The sequence below is a fragment of the Mizuhopecten yessoensis genome, unplaced genomic scaffold, assembly GCF_002113885.1.
Source record: "Mizuhopecten yessoensis strain PY_sf001 unplaced genomic scaffold, ASM211388v2 scaffold10847, whole genome shotgun sequence".
In the NCBI taxonomy this organism is placed as follows: domain Eukaryota; kingdom Metazoa; phylum Mollusca; class Bivalvia; order Pectinida; family Pectinidae; genus Mizuhopecten; species Mizuhopecten yessoensis.
In genome coordinates, this window is record NW_018408751.1 from 1803251 (window position 1) to 1824040 (window position 20790).

The 20790-nt window shown below is 35.0% G+C and overlaps 1 protein-coding gene across 3 annotated transcripts in view; it reads right to left on the bottom strand.

Moving 5' to 3' along the window:
• Window positions 1–14463, bottom strand: part of LOC110462976 (putative defense protein 3) — a 29679-nt gene extending 15216 nt beyond the window's left edge. Inside the window, exon 1 of one of the 3 annotated variants that reach the window (XM_021517271.1) lies at window positions 14156–14463. In XM_021517271.1, coding sequence (XP_021372946.1) covers window positions 14156–14375 — 220 coding nt within the window. In that variant the 5' untranslated portion in view covers window positions 14376–14463. Of the gene's footprint in view, window positions 1–4955; window positions 5433–11985; window positions 12296–14155 lie in introns of those variants that run through there. The other 2 variants (XM_021517270.1, XM_021517268.1) reach the window with 2 other exon arrangements.
• Window positions 14464–20790: the final 6327 nt, after the last annotated feature.

The following is a 20790-nucleotide window of genomic DNA, read 5'->3' on the forward strand; positions in this document are numbered from 1 at the left end:
TCAATTTAATATCCTTTCGGATTCCCTCTGCGATGTCTGGAGTCCTCTCGCGTCATCTGACTCAGTTCGATTGGTTTGATACGGTTTATATATAATGCGAACTAGATAGTTTTACCGATAGATACGGAACGGAACCCTGTACTCAGTCGGTCTGTGAGCATTTGATTGGAGTTAATTTAGTAGTTAACATTTACGAAAAACAGATATCTCGACAATCGATTTACCATTTAACATTAAAGTTTGCTTCTTAACAGATAATGTAACTATCTTCTGCACGTGACGCTATCCATTGAGGTTGATTTGATTCCTACCCATTTCATTTATTTACTTTATCATGCTAATACATAATAGCATGAAAAACAAAAAACATACATGTATCATATAATTAAGATATTTTTCGAGGTATTTTATGAGTTCGCTTCGTATTTTTAATATTATGCAATAACCTGTATAGATATAAACTTCGATGTGTTTTTCTAGCAATACTTTTTTTTATAATTTGACATATTAAATTTGAGCACGCATTCCACACAAAAATGAACAGCTTGTTAATTACGTGATTCATTCAGCGTACACATCTTAATTAGCAAATTACATACACATTTATCAAACATACCTTTCAACTACTTTCCTGTAATTAATAATATTTAGGCACTTAATTTTTTTCCCCATTAGACGTTCGATCTATATTTGGGAAATTCGGATCTTATTTGATAGTGAAAACTAAGTAAAATGTGCTACATGCGTTTTCTAAATAGCGACATTTTGCCAAAATCAACGAAAGCCTATTTTAATTCTAGATGCCACAGGGGCCTGAGAATTAAGACACAGTATGAGTGATTGGACCTCTCCTGACGTGTAGGGAATATTATCAGACATTTTAGGAGCTTATATCCCCATTGATGGTATGTACACGTAGTAATGCTTATATATTATATATCATCAATGAAGGATGTTTTTTACCAAGTGTTAACAACTATACCGCATAATGTTACTTCATACACATTTAAAAGAGGTCCCAACATACATACTCTGCTCTTCGCAAGCCCTTGTGTAACATATTTCAATTCGCCACTTCAAAATTTAGAAACGTTATTTATGGTAAACAGAATCGCTCTGGTCACGAAAACATATATTCTGGTAACGTTGCTAAGGGTATAGTCGGGCATAGACACAGGGACTTTCTCGTCACGCGAGATTTGTCTTTCTGAGCGTGTCATTAACGCAGACAAGTCTCACTTTATTACCCATTGATGTCAAACTTGTTAATGATACTGTCATTTTTTCTTCCCCACTCAATCATTACGTGCAATTGTGTCATGCATATTTTAACGTAAATTCAACGTCACTTCCGGTAACTAAATGTGTATACAAACTTCAACGGATTTACAAAAACTAGAAAATTCATGTATGACCCGAAATAAATGCTGCGACATTTATACGATATATGTATACATGAATTATTATTTGACATGTTTATTTGTGTTCAAAACTACTTTTTAAATAATTGTATATTCATTTGTGACGCTAACTTTGGCTAGAGGGAAAATGCTCATAGCAAGCACGACCTGACACATTCTACGCAGTAAACGTGCATCATGATCAATTTAGTGGTGTATATTTAACTTTTTATAAAGTTAAAACCTTGTTCTGCAGATCAGTACATATATAAAATGACGTCATATACGTTTTTATAAAGGCTAGTTTCGTAGATAAGCATCTCACCTGAGATAAACACGGAATCAAAGTCACACAGCTATTGGCTCATATAAAACTCAGGAACTGGTTTAATTAAATGATAGAAAATAAAATGCTCATCCACTTGGCCACCATGACCCTTGTGGAAACACACCTTTTGTATCTACTAGTTTATTGTAAACAAAATCCAGATATTACCTCATATACATGCGAAGAATTGATTTAAATTGATATACACCGATGTTTTCTGCTTAGACGAAGAAGTGTGTATACCGTAACAGATGATTGAGTTTTTAAGATGCTCTTATCATTCACGACGACGACAGACATGATTTATTCTAATAGAATGCAGCTAATCATCATGATTGATCACTTAAGACTTCCTGTAGGTTTGTTACACGTACATTTACATATCAATTAACATATCACCGGCTGTAAATGATGTATCCTCGCCTGACCCCACTTACTCTCTTCAATAACAAAAACTAGCTTAGTTTAGACAAGCTAGCCCCATGTTAACTCTGAATGTTTGTAAACCTTTACTTAATTTCGCTTATGTACCTGTAAACACACATACAAACCCGTATCACACGTTAATTGTAAAACACTGCAAAACATTGTTAACCGTTTAAACACATTTTTAATATGTAGAAAACATCGCTAACCACTAGAACACTGTAGAACACACTGCTAAACTATAGAACACACTGTTAAACTGTAGAACACACTGTTAAACTGTAGAACACACTGCTAAACTGTAGAACACACTATTAAACTGTAGAACACACTGTTAAACTGTAGAACACACTGTTAAACTGTAGAACACATTGTTAAACTGCAGAACACACTGTTAAACTGTAGAACACACTGTTAAACTGTAGAACACACTGTTAATTCGTAGAGCGAACTGTTAACTATAGAACACATTGTTAAACTGTAGAACACACTGTTAATTCGTAGAACACACTGTTAAACTGTAGAACACATTGTTAAACTGTAGAATACATTGTTAAACTGTAGAACACACTGTTAAACTGTAGAACACACTGCTAAACTGTAGAATATACTGTTAAACTGTAGACCACATAATTAAACTGTAGAATACACTGTTAAACTGTTGACCACATAATTAAACTGTAGAACACACTGTTAAACTGTAGAAGACACTGCTAAACTGTAGAACACATTGTTAACTATAGAATACACCGTTAAACTGTAGAACACACTGTTAAACTGTAAAACACATTGCTAAACTGTAGAACACACTGCTAAACTGTAGAATATACTGTTAAACTGTAGACCACATAATTAAACTGTAGAATACACTGTTAAACTGTAGACCACATAATTAAACTGTAGAACACACTGTTAAACTGTAGAGCAGATAATTAAACTGTAGAACACACTGCTAAACTGTAGAATATACTGTTAAACTGTAGACCACATAATTAAACTGTAGAACACACTGTTAAACTGTAGAACAAACTGTTAAACTGTAGAACACACTGCTAAACTGTTTAACACACTGTTAAACTGTAGAACACCCTGCTAAACTGTAGAACACCCTGTTAAACTGTAGAACACACTGTTAAACTGTAAAACACATTGCTAAACTGTAGAACACACTGCTAAACTGTAGAATATACTGTTAAACTGTAGACCACATAATTAAACTGTAGAACACACTGTTAAACTGTAGAGCACACTGTTAAACTGTAGAACACACTGCTAAACTGTTTAACACACTGTTAAACTGTAGAACACCCTGCTAAACTGTAGAACACACTGCTAAACTGTAGAACACGCTGTTAAACTGTAGAACACCCTGCTAAACTGTAGAACACCCTGTTAAACTGTAGAACACACTGCTAAACTGTTTAACACACTGTTAAACTGTAGAACACACTGCTCAACTGTAGAACACATTGTTAACTATAGAATACACCGTTAAACTGTAGAACACACTGTTAAACTGTAAAACACATTGCTAAACTGTTGAACACACTGCTAAACTGTAGAACACACTGTCAAACTGTAGAACACACTGTTAAACTGTAGAACAAACTGTTAAACTGTAGAACACACTGCTAAACTGTAGAATACACTGTTAAACTGTAGACCACATAATTAAACTGTAGAACACACTGTTAAACTGTAGACCACATAATTAAACTGTAGAATACACTGTTAAACTGTTGAACACACTGCTAAAATGTAGAACACATCATTAAACTTTATAACACACTGCAACATTTTGTTAACCTTTATAATCAATTTGACATGAATTGTCGCCCATTTCCTTTATAATATATCCAAATAAAATATAATCGATCGGTACGAATCATACACACTCGAACACTGGAAACACAATAAAGCAGTGAAAAAAGGAGTTTAGCAATAAAAAAAAACAATGTTCGGGTGTGCCGTATTCTACTTGTTCAAATGTGTTATATGAATTACACTTTCTTTCAATTTGAAAGTTAAATCATTGAAATACTAAATAATCAATCTACAACCGTAAGATTCATTTGGATTAGAAATAAAAACTGATGATATTAAATGGACTGGTGTTATTAGATGACGCGGTGTACTAACCAAACTCCATGCGCAGGTAACATTTAATTGTCAGCCAATCACGACGCGTTTCCTTGTACAACTAAACCACTACACGATACGCATAGGTTTTTATAATGTTTACTCTATCATATAGAAAATACAAATTAACGAAAACAGAAAAAATATCGATATCAGCAATTTTCCATTTTAAAGTTCTAAAATGAATAACGAATTTGAAATCTAAGGTAAATATTGAACTTGAAAAATAAAACAAATGAACAAACAAACAAAAAGAAGAAAAGAAAATCGTGTCCCTGGGTAATAAATCGTCTTACATTATTTCTTAAGATACATAGTATACTCAGTCTTATTAACACCGTACGTTGTTAGACAAGTGATGACGTCATCAATTGATGACATCATTTTGAATACAGATCAGTCTATATTGGTGAGCAGAAATTTGTCAATGAAAGAATCGTTTATCCAGATATAACATACAGGTATAACGTTTATATCTAAGCTTGAAATAGATATCAAACGCACATGATGACGTAGTTGGTAGTTTTGAAGGTGTGAATGCTAACAACTGAACAATGAGAGCAATACTATCAACATTTTTTGGAAATCAACCGTCGCTCAACATCGAGATAAAAATAGTTTTGAGATAAATATCAGATTTGATAAGTGAAAACTGAACTTACCTCGAATGATGTCACTTTGTTTTCGTTTGCCAAATGTTTTGTTGTGGTAGGAAACTTTTTCGACCACAAGTTTGTACTTGCTAGTGGATGCATTCTGTGCTAAAAATTGCCCCACGTGCGTTTCATTTAAAGCTTCAGTGTGAAACGTGACCGGATTTCCACACGAATCCGGGGGTGCACCATAAATAAACCCATGTACAGCACAGAAAAAAATACTGACAAGGAAAGTCGTCAGCATCAGTCTCCTCCCCCCTAACTGGCACATAACATCCCCGGCCATTTTCACAACAGAGAGTTAAGTCACAGACAGAGAAACCAAACGACTTCTCACCTGGGGTCACGTGACTATAAAGGTAACATGTGCATGTCAGGTAAGGAGCTGTCAATCACTAACAGGTAAGACAATCCAATACGGGGTCAAATGTCATCTAAACGAAGAGACAACTCTATACACCTGTAGCGTACAATGATGAATCTGTTACTGTCGACACTGGTCGTAAAACTTGAAATGTCAACAACGGCTTTGTTAGCCCCTGTGTGACCAATAGCAACGTCCCTCAAAGCACACGTGGTGTCACTTCAATGACAAAAAAACTCTAATGACTTAAACATGTAGCCATGTTAGGGAAAATTTAGTAATGATACACGGGGGCAATACAAACATATAAAAACTGTCCTTCACGAACAAATAAGCGACGGAGCGCGATTGTCATACGATCAACCGTCATCGATGGTTAACGGTCAGTCTTGATATAATGGGTGAAATACATAGCTCCAGGCCCAATATTTATTTTTTCTTTATCTCACAGTCAACAACAAATTATAATTTTATTAGGAAATATTAATCCTGTGTAAAACTAGTAAATATACACGGAAAACGTAAAATCAACATGTAAGGACATGTTCAGGGGCCAAAGAGACACCAAAATTAAACGAAAGGCACCATTAACCCCCATAGTTTGATAAAAATACCTCACCCAAACAATTCAACACAAAAACAATTCGTTAATAACTATACAACATTAAATTCCTTGAATACTTGATTTGTGAGAACGACTTATATTCATGATTGGCAAGGACATGAACTACAGACCACCGAAAAGTGTACAGTATATTCTGTCGTTTTTGTACAAAATATAAATGCATGTGATTATTTACATGTGGTTTTGCTCGTAAAAGCCCACCTACTTATAATACTTGAACGAATGACACAAATGCATTGTAACACACGTACATACAAACAATGTAGTTTTACTTAAATCTCACCAGACATTTCCCCCTGCGAGCTTGACGTGCGAGACATGTACTCCATAACCTAGTGTTAGGAACGTGACAACCTAACTTTAGGTATGGGGAAATATTATCTTGTATTCAATCCTTACTTTAATCTAGGATACGACCTCTGTAAAATATTGTACAAGCATATGGCACGCGCAAAACAACAGCTCAAAATTACATTAAAGCTTGACGCGTTTAAAAGTGAACTCCAATCTAAAACACAATTAAAAGGTAAAAGAATATTATAGCTCACGTAAAGATCAGCATAGATACCACACTTGTAATATCACACATATGCTAACTTTACCTGAAGTAATACTGAAAACAGTCTTCAAAACTTCTCCTGAATATGAAATAAGCGAGCAAACTCGTTCATACTTTTCAACCTAAGAAACGAAATGAAAGTAAAACATTATATACAAACGAAACTCCAAACTTGAGAAACACCATCCAGCATTTTGATTGTCGTTACAAATAATAGTTACCTAGCAACTACGGAAAACAACAATTGCTAAGCGACTATGGGAAAGCAATATGGGAAAATCGTGACTATCTAGTGATAATTATGGAAAACGATTCTTATTTCTTGGCAACTATGGTAAACAATCCCCTTCGCCTAGCAACTATGGGAATTAGTTCTGATTTTCTTGAATGGCAAAATTCGAAATCCAAATATTTCTATATGAAGTGCGAAACTCTTGTATTTAAAAGATGTGAATGACGAACTACAACCATGATTGCCCGTTGCAACTTTTGGTAACAAACTGTGGTTGCCTAGCAACCGTCGGGAAACAGAAGTGTTTGCCTTGCAAGTGTGGAAAATATGGGCCTGATTGATGTTGGGAAATACAAAGGTGAGCAGTAATGTTCTTACAAAGAGAACTCTTGCGTTTGACACGAAACTGACATTGTTTGCAAGGTGATATTTCCTTAAGGTATATTTATAGCGGTCAAATGGCCAAGTAGCTGAAGTTAATATGTCGCCAGTGGGCAATTTATTTGTCATTCCCAAAACCATGTCCGAGCAGAGTGACCACTGTCCACACCTGTCACTGACAGGGGCTGTCACTAGGGGTTAACAAGTAGGGAAAATAAAGATATTTATTACATGACCATTGGTTACTCAGTCTCGGGTCCTGACCCTTTGTATCACAATGCGCTTCAGACTCAGATCATCGGGCTAGCTTTAAACAAATGCTAATGACGTTACGCGCGAAGTTGGTGACACCTTGTGTAACGTAAAATGACGTCGTTTTTATAATATTGTATGTCTCTTTTAGACGTTTTATCATATTTTGCATCATTTGGCATGTCCGCCTTATACGCTACCGTGCGGACAAAGAAAAATGATCAACATGAGCTGATAAACAGTTTTCGTAATTGTTGTGAAACAAATAAAGTTTCAAATTTGGTCGGAATTAGGAGGTGAAGATATAGATGTGGTTGTGGGCACAGTGTTATATTCTCAAAATCGTTTCCATTGTTTCAGAACGAGCCGGTTGCCCCAGTTTTGGATTTTTGCTATACGTGTATATATAAAAACAGAGAATAAGTATCAACGTCAGATATCTGTAATTTTTACTTTATTTCTTACAATTCTATTTATAAGTATTGACTTTATCAACGTAAAAGTGTTTCAAAAATTGTAATGACGTATTCAATCTATAATTCGAAATAATAAAATGGCCTCACAATTTCTACTGATATTTGACACTCTAAATTTTGACCAACGTTATTCCCGTTATGTCGCCCAAGTGGGACATTTTACGGAAATTGGACAGTGTATTGATATTTTTTCATTATTGATCCCTTCACAAAAGTGAAAAGTGTTTCATTCTATCCAGTTAAGACAAATTCTTTATAGGACAAAATTGTTTCATTTTCTGTTTTGTAATTTAATATTATACGTCATCAAAGTTTCAATTTATGCAAAATGTACGTAAAAAACAACTACTGGGCAAATTTCGGAATTTTTAATTTTGCATGTTTTAGAAGAAAACGTTCTTTCAGATAGATAATTTTCTTTGTATGATAATTTCGACAAAGACACATTACAAATATATATGTATATATCTCAAATATCTTTCAATATCCTCCTGTCAACACGATAGATTCACGCCAACCTTCCTGCTGGGTAAGCGTTACAATAAGTTACTAGCGGTTTGGAGAAGATTTTGGTAAATACGCCGATCACTGATCACAATGAAACTTTTTATGTCATCTGTGACGTCATTTCTGCTTCCGTTAATGTAGTTATTTTAAAAATCTCTGCATACTTTTGGCGCGAATTTATGGAATTTCGTTGAAACGTCTTACCCCGTAGATGTTACGCGTTACACGAGTTATTGTGACGTTTTCGAGGTTGTTAATGTGGAACAGAATTCTTCATGTTGTGAATGAGTTTAAAAAATAGTTTTCTGTGATATATAATATGATATCAAGTTCTGAAAATTGAATAATACAGCGATACTTTTAGCGTACGCCATGCGTGTTTTGAAGCGGTGCCACCAACATCGCGCGTAACGTCATTCTAATGAGTACTTAGAGATATTGCCGCCATATTTGTGTATCCTGCTGAGTGATACTTCGGTGTCGTTACTCGCACGTCGTCGTCTTCACAAATGGATTCAATGCGACAACTGTCGAAATAATGCTTTGATTTTGTGTTGCGTTGGCGCCACATCTCTGAAAATCAACATGGCCGCCGGCGGCCATCTTTGATTTTGCTAAAACTACCCTGGTTCCTGTGTGATCACAATAAAGGATTCCTTTGATGTTCTTGAAATGATTTACACTTACATTTACCTGTTATATCAATTAATCCGCTATTAGACACAAAGGTCAAAAGTAAATTCCTCTCCTCCTTATATCATTTAAAGAAGAGAGATAATAAATATATTAAGAACGGCAAAAAGTTAATATACAGAAGGGAGACGTGATTATATAAATAAGGGAGATATGGTTATGTAAAGAAGGGGTTATGATTATATGCAAGAACGAGGAAAAGATTTTGTGAACAAAAGAAGGTAGTATTATATAAAGAAGGGAAAAGTGAGAAATTGTTATAAAAAAGTGAGATACGATTATAAAAAAGTGAGATACAATTATATAAAGAGCAGAGAAACGATTATATGAAGAGGCGAGATACGATTATATAAAGAGGAGAGATACGATTATAAAAAGAAGGGAGATTCGATTATATAAAGAAGGGAGATGCGATTATATAAAGAAGGGAGATACGATTATATAAAGAGGAGAGATACGATTATAAAAAGAAGGGAGATACGATTATATAAAGAAGGGAGATGCGATTATATAAAGAAGGGAGATACGATTATATAAAGAGGAGAGATACGATTATAAAAAAGAGAGATACAATTATATAAAGAGGAGAGAAACGATTATATGAAGAGGAGAGAAACGATTATAAAAAGACGGGAGATACGATTATGTAAAGAGGCGAGAACCGATTATAAAAAGAGGGGAGATACGATTATAAAGAGGGGAGATATGATTATAAATAGAAGAGAGATATGATTATCAAAAAGGGAGATATGATTATATAAAGATGGGAGATATGATCATATAAAGAGGGGAGATATGATTATAAAAAAGGGGGAGATACGATTATATCAAAAAGGGAGGTATGATTATTGAAAAAAGAAGATATGATTATATAAAGAGGGGAGATACGATTATAAAATTATAAAGAGAGGAGATACGATTATATAAAAATAGAGATTCTATGATGTTAAGATGGTCGATACGATATTTAAAAAAGGGCGATCCTATTGTATAAAGAAAAGAGATAGGAAAATTGTATAAAAAGAAGGAAGATACAGTGTCGTATACATGTACCATACATTTTCGATCGTTTGACTTTTACAGTCTATACGTAAACTCTGACACCAGATGTAAGTGATGATTTGCTCCTTATTATATGTATACCATAACTAAATTTGAAAACACCAAGGCCTGGTCATTAACTTTCCCTTCCTCAGTAGTAACACAGCAGCTTCGCAATCTTATGAAGTTTCCATTTCACGGTTGGATTTCGATACCGCACACTGTTTTAATAATCAAGATGGTTTCTACTGGAAAGGCCTACAACTACGCTACAGGAAAACATAAACCTGATGTTCAGCAATAAATTTGAAGTGTTGGCTTTGAGAAAGACTTGTTCCAATGTTTCAGGTAACTGATTACCCACATACTTTTCAAAGGTTATATTTTTTTCTTCTAAATTCTTGGTGGTTTTTTTATAAAAAAAAAATCGAATAAATTTTGTTGTGCATGCAACTGCTTATTTGCTTACACGGAAAGCTACGCTATTATATAAAACGAGGAAGATGTTGAAATGGAAATATTTTTCTTAATCACGTATTGCTATTTGATTGGTTCTGTTAAATTTGAAAGGGGTAAGTGACGAAAATTGGGTATGGATTGTAGATATTTCTATCAAAAAGACCTATTGCGAAATCACTGTTTCGCCTTCTGTTATACCATTATAAGCTTGTCGTACACAAACCTATGAGTATTCAATTATGTTAGCCGACATATTTATTTCATATTTTCTCGAACGCAAAGAACGAGATAAGATATATAAGAAATGTCGTTTTATCAACCAGTTTGATTAGACGTCATAATCGCACGTGCCCTATGTGTTTTCAGAACACTAACAACTTTTTCGACATATCAAAAAATAGCACAACCTGGTATTTCCTGGGGATTCCCCGGGGGATTTTTTTTTACAGAAAATATTTTTCTTTAAAATGTTATCCACAATCTTCTTTTCAATAGTGTGATCTCATTAACTTAAAAAGACTTTTTTCATCCTGAGATGCAAAATCATTAATCTCAAATTCCTTACCCCAGAGAAACGTTCATGTGACCCACGGGGCGTAAAGTCTATCTTATTGTGTTATAGATATGCAACTACATTGTAAATAATTATAAACCTCAGTTGAGGTCGATACAATGATTTATCAACCTTGGGATTGATAGATTTACCAAGGCAATGCAGCTGATGTGCCACATTTATCATAATCATTATTTCCTCAATATTTCACTGGTATAATGTAATATTGACACTATGACGTCACACAATTGAATGACGCATGAAGAATAGCTTGAGGTACTGCACTTGGTGTACCACTTTTATCATGACGACAATTTTCCCCAATAGTTCACTGGTATAAATGTAATATAAACATTATGACGTCATACGATTGAATGATGCAGAAAGGACACTGGTCACTGCGACATTTGTACGTACATGGAAACTGTGCACGAGCATGGAAGGAGTGACGAATGGATTTGCAAAATAAAGGTTTTCTCTCAAATTCAGAGTACAAATATAACATGACACATGCCCCTTGACTGATAATGACATCAATGTGTGGCGTCAATGGGTCAAGACTGACCGTTCGAGTGACCGGGGCGATTTATATCCATTATGGTGACATGCCTGTACACCTTGAGGCTAGGACCTCGGCATCAATGTTAGTGTTTCCACGTTTAAAACATACAGTAATAAGTTCATTATCTTTTACCTTTTTGGGTTTGACATAAATATTAGTGTACCTCTCCTCAAAATTCAAATTAAAAAAATATAGCATCCATGCATAATATTATGTGACGCAACTGCCCTTTCAAACGGAGTTTGCATATAAAACCGATGTTACTAACATTTCGACTGAAAATAACGTGGAAAAAATGCATTTTTGGAAAAACATGTAGAGCGAAAACTTACCTCTGAGACTATTAGTGGCGGGGTTATACGGACTAGATGTGATGGTATACCTGCTGAACCTCCCATTCTGTGGCTGGGCACCCATGTGCCCTGGTTGCAGATTCATATTTCTGCCAGCGAGTGTATCATATTGGCAGAAACTCATAGGTGCCCCTGACCGGTACCCGGTCGCTACCCCGAACAGGATGACCAGTCCGAAACATAAAATATGGACGTCCATTTTTGTGGCGTTGTTTTGGTGTGTTTTGGTCAGATGATTGTTGTTTTGTGAGGGAACACAGCAACACCGGAACTGTCAACATATATACGATTGCTGTTTTAGGCGCCTAGGGCAAGAACCCTATAGACCGTATATCACAATGTGATGGTCAGCAGGTGTCAGGCCCCCTATCTCTCTACAGGGCCAACCCGAACCACTGCCGACGTTTCATGTATGCGTACGTCGTTAACTCGTTATAAAACTTATGATACTACGGGAAACGAAAATGAAACGCAAATTCGGAGTTTAAATATTACACCAAATCAGGCAATTAATGACGGCATGGCAGTGATGTGCGTTCATTTCATCTTTACTCACATCAAAACTGTTTCATTGGAATGTTAACAAGAGGAAGTCTTACAAGGATAACCAAGTCTTATCACACTCTCACTTTTACACACCAGGTGTCGCTTGAAGTAGACCAATTTCGTTTGTTTTAACGTTTAAAATAATAAATAATACAATTGCTTATAAGCTCTGATGAACATCGCATAAAAACATCTCTAAGTCATGAATGGTTTTTTTATGTTGATATTTATAGATCGACGTGTATGACGAAGGTGAAAGAGAGGTAGTCATAGAAACGACACACATAAAATTCACTGGCTGTGCTATATGAACCTGTAAACAAACATAAGGTATAAGTGCGTCATGCACGGGTGCTCAAACACAACATAAACCGCATTATTTAATAGGACGAAGAAAAGTGATCAAGATAGTGCCTTCGTTGGGGCTCGAACCAGCCTGATGCTCTACCGCTGAGCCAAATTCCCAACGACTGACACTTGTAAGGCAACCTTATCAATGCACATCTTTTACACTACCCCCCCCCCCCCCCCCCCTTTTTTTTTTTAAAACAACAACCCAGTATCTTTGACTCCCCGACCAGGGTTCTCTTACCTTGAACGGGGAGGGTCAACGGCACCAGTTTGTAGTAGGACGAGTAGTAGTGATAAAGATAGTACCGTGGCTGGGACTCGAACCCGTGACCCTTGGCCCCATACCCGATGCTCTACCGTTGAGCTAAAAGGAAAATCCTCACAGCTGACGCTTCTTTTACATTTATATAATGGGTAGGTACAATATACATTGCATCATCCTGGACCATTATATTTGCTATGGTAACGATTTTAGGTACCTCGTGTGATATAACGTTTCTCTAGCGTCAGTTGCATTTAAGTTAGGCCTAGTACGTTGCGTAACTGTACAAGGTTGTAGACCAATACCTAAAATCTAATTTCCAATGCCGGTTATGAAGAATTTTAAAGACAAAGGGCGTATACTTAAGGTCTTAGAAATACTTTACCATCCCATGTACACACCAATCAATCAAAAATCTGTTGTCTTGTGCAACATTTGCCAATTATTGTGTATCGGATAAAATTAATATCTTACATTCCCGGATTTTTGACTTTATTGACATCGTTTTATATTTTTAGATTGCCTGGTTTTTTTTATCGTATATAGACAGAGTCTTTAACTCAACATGTAATTAAGTTTAAAATACATTATTATTATTAGCATTTTTGTTAATTGCAGAAAGCTTTCAGTATACACGGAGAAACGTCAATTGTTAACCTATGTTGAGATGAATATTTGGTGTTATGAACCTGAAAAAGAAATATTGACCGAGGCAAAGCCAAATTAAATATAAGATCCCATGTCCATATAACCACATATACAGTAAAAGTCAATAATTTTCAAATTAGATATGGAATTGTGCCCCTTTTCATCAAACAAATTGCAACGTATGGAAATTGTTAAGAGACCATGGTGACGTTATAATTGAAGTGACGTCATAAATAGTATATTGACCTGCCATTTCTAAATCAGTTAAATCGAGTCAATATCACCAATTAACCAATGAGAACGTAAGAAGCTACTTTGTTACCTAATGTAACGTAATCTTACCTCTGTAAATGGAGTTTGTGGGATCGTATGAGTCGATCTGTAAGCTATATTGAGTTGACTGTCCAGCCTCTGGAGCTGACCCTCCGTGCCCCGGGCGCAGACCAACCTTTCTAGACGCTAAATCTCTATACTGACAAAAGTCAGAAGGCGCACCGGAACTGAATCCGTTTACAACACCGGCCAGCGAAATTAAATAAAATAGTATCGCTTCCATGTCCATAAAAGTATTATATTATAAACGAAGTAAAAACTCCAATGGAAACAGATTGTAACCCAAATTGTTCGATATTCCGGACCGCCAGAAAAATGTTTGAAAACAGTACAATTCCTTTCCTTCCGCCAAAAGAGCTTATATCTGTGTACCGAATCTATAAACACATCTACTGTTTGACAAGTATGGGACTGGACAGTTCCGTGTCATTAATTGTTAAATGATAAATGATGGCCAAAAGTGCGTGGATTGACCAATGTGACGTCATATTGACGTACAGCAATTTATTAAGCTGATCTATATAGCAACTAGGGTGACAGCTAACAACCATATGTACTATGGTCTGGTAGCTTTTCCCCTTTTTTCTCTCCAACGCATGACGAATATACAAATCGTACGAATGTACAACTCGGGCAAGAGGAAATAGAATAACATAAAGGAAGCCTGTTACGTTGCATGCAAAACACTAGAGAGCTCCATTGGGGTTATTTGTCCATCCATACGGTAACCTGCATTGGCTGATTGACGACGTTAAAATAATTATTTTTATCTCGCAATAACGAGAATAACATTTCGTTTTAACGACATAATATCGCGTTACAAGGAGATCACAATTTTATTAAATATCTTGGGAAATATATCTGGCGTATCAATTGAAATAGTATGTTTGATAATTGAGATTTGTTTTTTAAAAGATTCTATTATTTTTTTTTTATTTAATTTAAATTTAATGGGTTTTTTTTTCTATTCCGGGGCAAGATTGGTATAATTAGATAAATCATTCCTATGACGATTGCCTTATTTCGATCATAACGAAAGAGGGAAACGCGTTACTGAACGATTCTATTTAACCTAGTGCATGTTTGAGTTAGAAAAAATGATAAAAAGTTTTATAAAAAGAAGTATTAAAGATCTTCTCTGTTCACTCGACAATGACAATGACAATTGTAAACAATACAGTGTAGAGAATACATATATACAAATGGGTGACAATAATACATGGTGGAACAGGATGGACATTAGTATTGTAAATTAATTATGTCATTAATATTGGTAATAAATTTAGCCAATGATGTCAATTCATGTTGTGTTACGTTATGAATATGTAATGGTAAAGGTATGTCAGAATGAAGTTTGCTTTCATGGATAAGTGAGAAGGAACACGTTACTGATATCCACTTAAACTCTTATAGTCTTATACAACGATCCACAAATCAATAAGGTTAATTGTTTGAAAGTTATAAAGTGAAAAGACAAACTTACAAGGTTTTGATAAAAAGTTAATTTAACTCAAAGCACTTATCAAGACATGGAACAGAAGATCACTTACTCCTATAGGTAGAATCCATCTGATAAAATCTTTAATGATATCACAATTTAACCATTTATTTATTGCATTGCCAAATCCTGATGATCTTTTTTTGAATCAATTAAATAATATTCTCTTTAACTTTTTATGAAACAGTAAAACAGATAAAAAATAAAGAGAGATGTGATATTTCAAAATTATTTTGAAGGGGGTCTTAAAATATTTAATACAAGGTCATTCATAGATTCCTTAAAGTTAGGATGAATATGGAGATTACTTCAGAAGTCAGGCAAGTGGTAAGTTATCTTAGAAACACATATTGACTTACATATGCTATCTCATTGTGGAAGTGATTATATTACAATATGTCTAAATACATGTAAATGCACAAATTATTTTGGAAAGATGTCTTTAAAGCATGGAGAAGGTTTAATGAAAGGGAGCGGGTGATTTTTTTTGAAGAAAGTTGTATCTGGAAAATGCCATTATGGTACAATAGGAATTTTACTATTGGTAGGAAATCAATAATTTTCAAGACATGGTATAATAAAGGAGTGACTATAAATTATGATTTAATAAAAGACATTGAGACTTTTTATACATTTCAAGAATTTGTTCAAATTTATCAGGTAAATACTAATTTTCTCCAATTTTGTGTATCGTCAAGTGTCGTTATGTGTTATCACGTGTTGTTTTGTGTATCGTCACGTGTAGCTATGTTTCGTCATGTCTATATGTGTCGTCACATGATTTCCATAGTGTGTTAATACGTTGTTACGTGTTTAAAGCGTCCTCATGTGTCGATATGAATTGTTATGTGTCGTCTAAGTCGTCATACGTCTTGATGAGTTGTAATGTACCTGTCGTTATTAGTCGCCATGTATTGACTGAAAAGCCGACTAAATGCGAATTCATATTCTACAAAATACGGTTTTGACTTTTGTTTAGATGCAGGAATGTAGCTTTCCTGCTTTAGTTTTTTATACGTCTCAAAATGGCCCCTAATTTGACACCAAAGCATCACGTGTAACGTTAACGTCTGTATCTTAGACTATATGTTGTTACTGTCACACCTGATCTCTAGCTGCCAGAAAAAATAATAACGGTTTCACGTTTTACTACGACATTAACTCAATATTTGACACGGCGGCGTAATATGCATTCAAAATGTTATCGAAAATAACTTGCCTCCGAGTTACTTCCCTTTGAACTCTGACCTTCATTATAAACGTTATAAGCTTTGTATGCTGAAGCACTATCATGATGTGCACAGTTATTTCAAAATTCTACATGTAGCCACTCACTGAATAATCTACCGTTTATCCTTTTGAAATATATCTCTTGCTATAAATAAATGTACGTTTCGTCAACTTTAAACTATAATGAAGATAGATAGTATAGGTCATACGTGATTAATACATCTCCAGCACACACGCAGGCATACACACACAGGGAGATATTAGCTCGATGACATAGGACTAGAAGTTAGCGCCCGATAAGGCAGCACCTGCAAATTCCTCAAAACATGTATTGATTAATGTATATGCTTATTGTATTGATTGTATAAATTGTATATCTATATACAGTAAAGCGCTTTAGGGTGGCTTATTCTAGTGAGATAGGGAGCTATATCAAATGTATACTATTGTTGTATATTATCAATATCACAATATATAACTATGGAAAGGACAAAGATCTGACACGAGTGTTCATGTAATATTGAATTTATTGAACGAGTTTATTAATTCCATATGAAACGAGCTTTTGGCGAGTTTTATATGAAGTTAATAAACGAGGTTTTTTTGACACATCTCCTACCGATGGCTGACGAAAGGACGCATTACATGCATTTTGTTTGGAGCTCGCTGCACCACAAAAAAATAGTTTCAGAAACTTCTTCCCGAAAATCTATTCGATGAACAAACAATCATTTAGGTCTTCTTCATCAACCAATGTTCTAATAATTATCATAACAACATTAATTATCATTTTTTATACGAAAACCATTCAACGAATTTGGCGTTTACGAAAATAGCAGTGACGTCACATATTTAGCACAACTGCGCGTGCACTGTCAAGGTTAAGGTCATCACAATACACATCGAAGTCTGCCCTTTTTAAAAATTTACAGGGACTGGAGTGAGTGTCACTCTCTATAACACAGAGGGTTGTTGGTGAATGTGAACCTCGCTATACTATGGAATCCGCCATGACACTGGAACACTAATGAAGTTGTTCGCCATTGCATGTGTGTATGTCGGAGAAGTTCAAGTGGAATTTGAACATGCATGCTTTTAATTTGTGTGAAGCTAACACTCATGTTTATATAATGTTTAATTTATTAAACTCGTTTGTTAATTTTATTCTCCCAGTGCCCCTGCCCCTGCTATCAATGCAAACAGTAACTCGGTCAGCCATTTTGTTTACAAACAAATAAGTTGTAGTGCGTAGGAATATGACCTGTTTCCCACGGTGACAAGACTCATTTGCATGTTTATTGTACGTGTGCTATATCGTTTTTATTGAACGGCAATATTTTACAGTCTGCTACATGTTATGTTATTATATGCATGAACATTTCTCGCAATCACATTGGTCGGATCCTATACACGTGACCAGTCCTCAAAAACTCATGTAGACTGGTTATCCGGTGAATATCGATTTCTAAATATAGCCTATATGGAAATTCCCCGGAACCTGTCGTAGCGCAAGCGCAGTTAGACCGGAACGCGATCTGTCAGATTACAACTAGAAGATGCTTGCGAACGTTTCTTCTCCGTTACATCAAAAAATTACCAAAACTATTCGAGGATAAAGATGCTGTTAACATAAAAAAGGCCATTGAACACGCAGTGCATGTCCTCCATGATTATCTTAAAAAAAAGAACCTAGACGATGCCTTCGAAAGCTACAATGCTGAACTGATGAATTCAAACCTGGCTAGGTTTTACACGGAGGCTCGCGTTCGAAAATCAGAACCTTGAGTTTTGTTTTGTTTTATTTTATTGTTGAAGCATATAATAAAACAGTTATGGGCTTTTGTGCTGGTAAATATGATGTGATATGAACCTGAAAAAGTGATATAGACCTCGGCTTCACCTCGGTCAATATATCTTTTTCAGGTTCATATCACATCATATTCACTAGCACAAAAGTCCATAATTGTATAATAATACGACTTTATCAGTTCAATTCAAGGCCAATGCATGACTATAGTGTTTTGTTGAATAATACTTCGAGGGTATAGCGAAAAAATCTCAGCTCGAAGGGTAAGCTTATAGAATGTTAATCCGAGTGTTAATATTTCTATCTAATAATCTCAAAGTAGGAATCTGGTTTTTCACACACCTCTGTTTGTTTCAGCAGAAAGGAATGATTTCGAAAATTAACCGGCAATCTATAATAAGACGACATCCAATTAAAAAGTGACGTCAATCCATTGTTTAAGTTTTAACGTCACAAGCGCGCGTAGCTTGTCGTGTTATTTGGTTTTGACATTTAAATATTTACCACTACCGCCATACAACACTATCAAGTTCAAATGACATTCATATAGCACGTAAATGGCATATAGCAAACGTATTGACGACGTCATCATTATTATGACGTCATAATTGAAACGTTAGATACCACTCATCCTCTTCCCACGCTTATTTGGACTAAATGCTAAATGCTAAATTATGTGATATTAAGATACCATGCAAATATCAAATTTAACACTAGAACTGCCTCGATACGACACCAAGTAACAGTCTATATGAATTACTTTGTAAGTAAACATAATAATGCCTTTTTAATTAAGCATTTAACATTTTGGCAAATAGTATTGTGGTCCTCAAACACGTCTTGGTATTGCTAACAAACAGTAGGGTATTATGTTAATTTCATCCATTTTCGTCCAAAATAACTAATCCGATTGCCAGATACGGCTGACTATCGTGCTTTCTTTACAACCGGAAGTACAGTGTACATGTCACCTAATTAGTGTCCGACCTTCAATCCAAGACACTGGACTATATCATCTTTATTTCCTCCAAAGTTGTACTGAGGTAACGACATTTGGAAACCTTCATAACAAAGTGGCTTTGAGTTGGTCGGACTAGATATATATATATTTTGTATTTGATTTTATTCCATAATATATAACCAAGATCTATTGTCGTTTATCTATATATGTATATATAGGATTTCCAAATCGTCTGTTGAAAATACATATTTCGTAAAAGCATATGACTTATATGGTTTCTATGAAACAAGCTTTAAGGAATTTTACAAAAATTCAGATTTAATGGGAATAAGTTTGAAGTTCTTGTTATCGCATCGTCAACCAAAAAGTTTTAAATTGTTCTTTTTTTCAAAAATCCTTGAAAAACACCGCCAGTTTTGCCATTGTTGTAATTTGACGTCATCGTTCAATGAGCTGTGATGTCACAATTGGTGATATACACTACATGAGACGTAAAAATGTTATGACATTATTAAATTGCAAAACAGCATGTGTTTATAATAAAATTAATTATTCTACACACTGTACTGAATAACTTCTCGCCATTGCATCGTCCGTGTCATAAACACGTAAAAAGTTCTCAAAACTCAAGTAGACCGGCTTCCTATGAATATGGATATCTAAATATAGCATTTAGGGGAAACCCTACTCCTTTGCAAACATTTTTTTCATTAATAGTGAAATACCTATAATGTGTATGGTTATTCAACATACAAATACTATAAACAAGCCTATACAGACATGTTAGTTATTACCTTAATTTGATTTATGAAGTATATAATATAACAATTATGAAAGTTTGTGGTAAATTTGATGTGATATGAACCTGAAGAAATGATATTGACCGAGGCGAATAATTGTATCTTAATTGATATTTCATACCTACCTACCTACCTACCTACCTACATACTACATACCTACCTACATACCTACCTACCTACCTACATACATACATACTACATACCTACCTACCTACCTATCTACCTACATACCTACCGACACACACACACACACACATACATACATACATACATACATATCCCTTAGTACTTGTAATCATTCGAGTGATTGTGTCCCGGTCACACGACTTGGGTCACATGATTGTGACG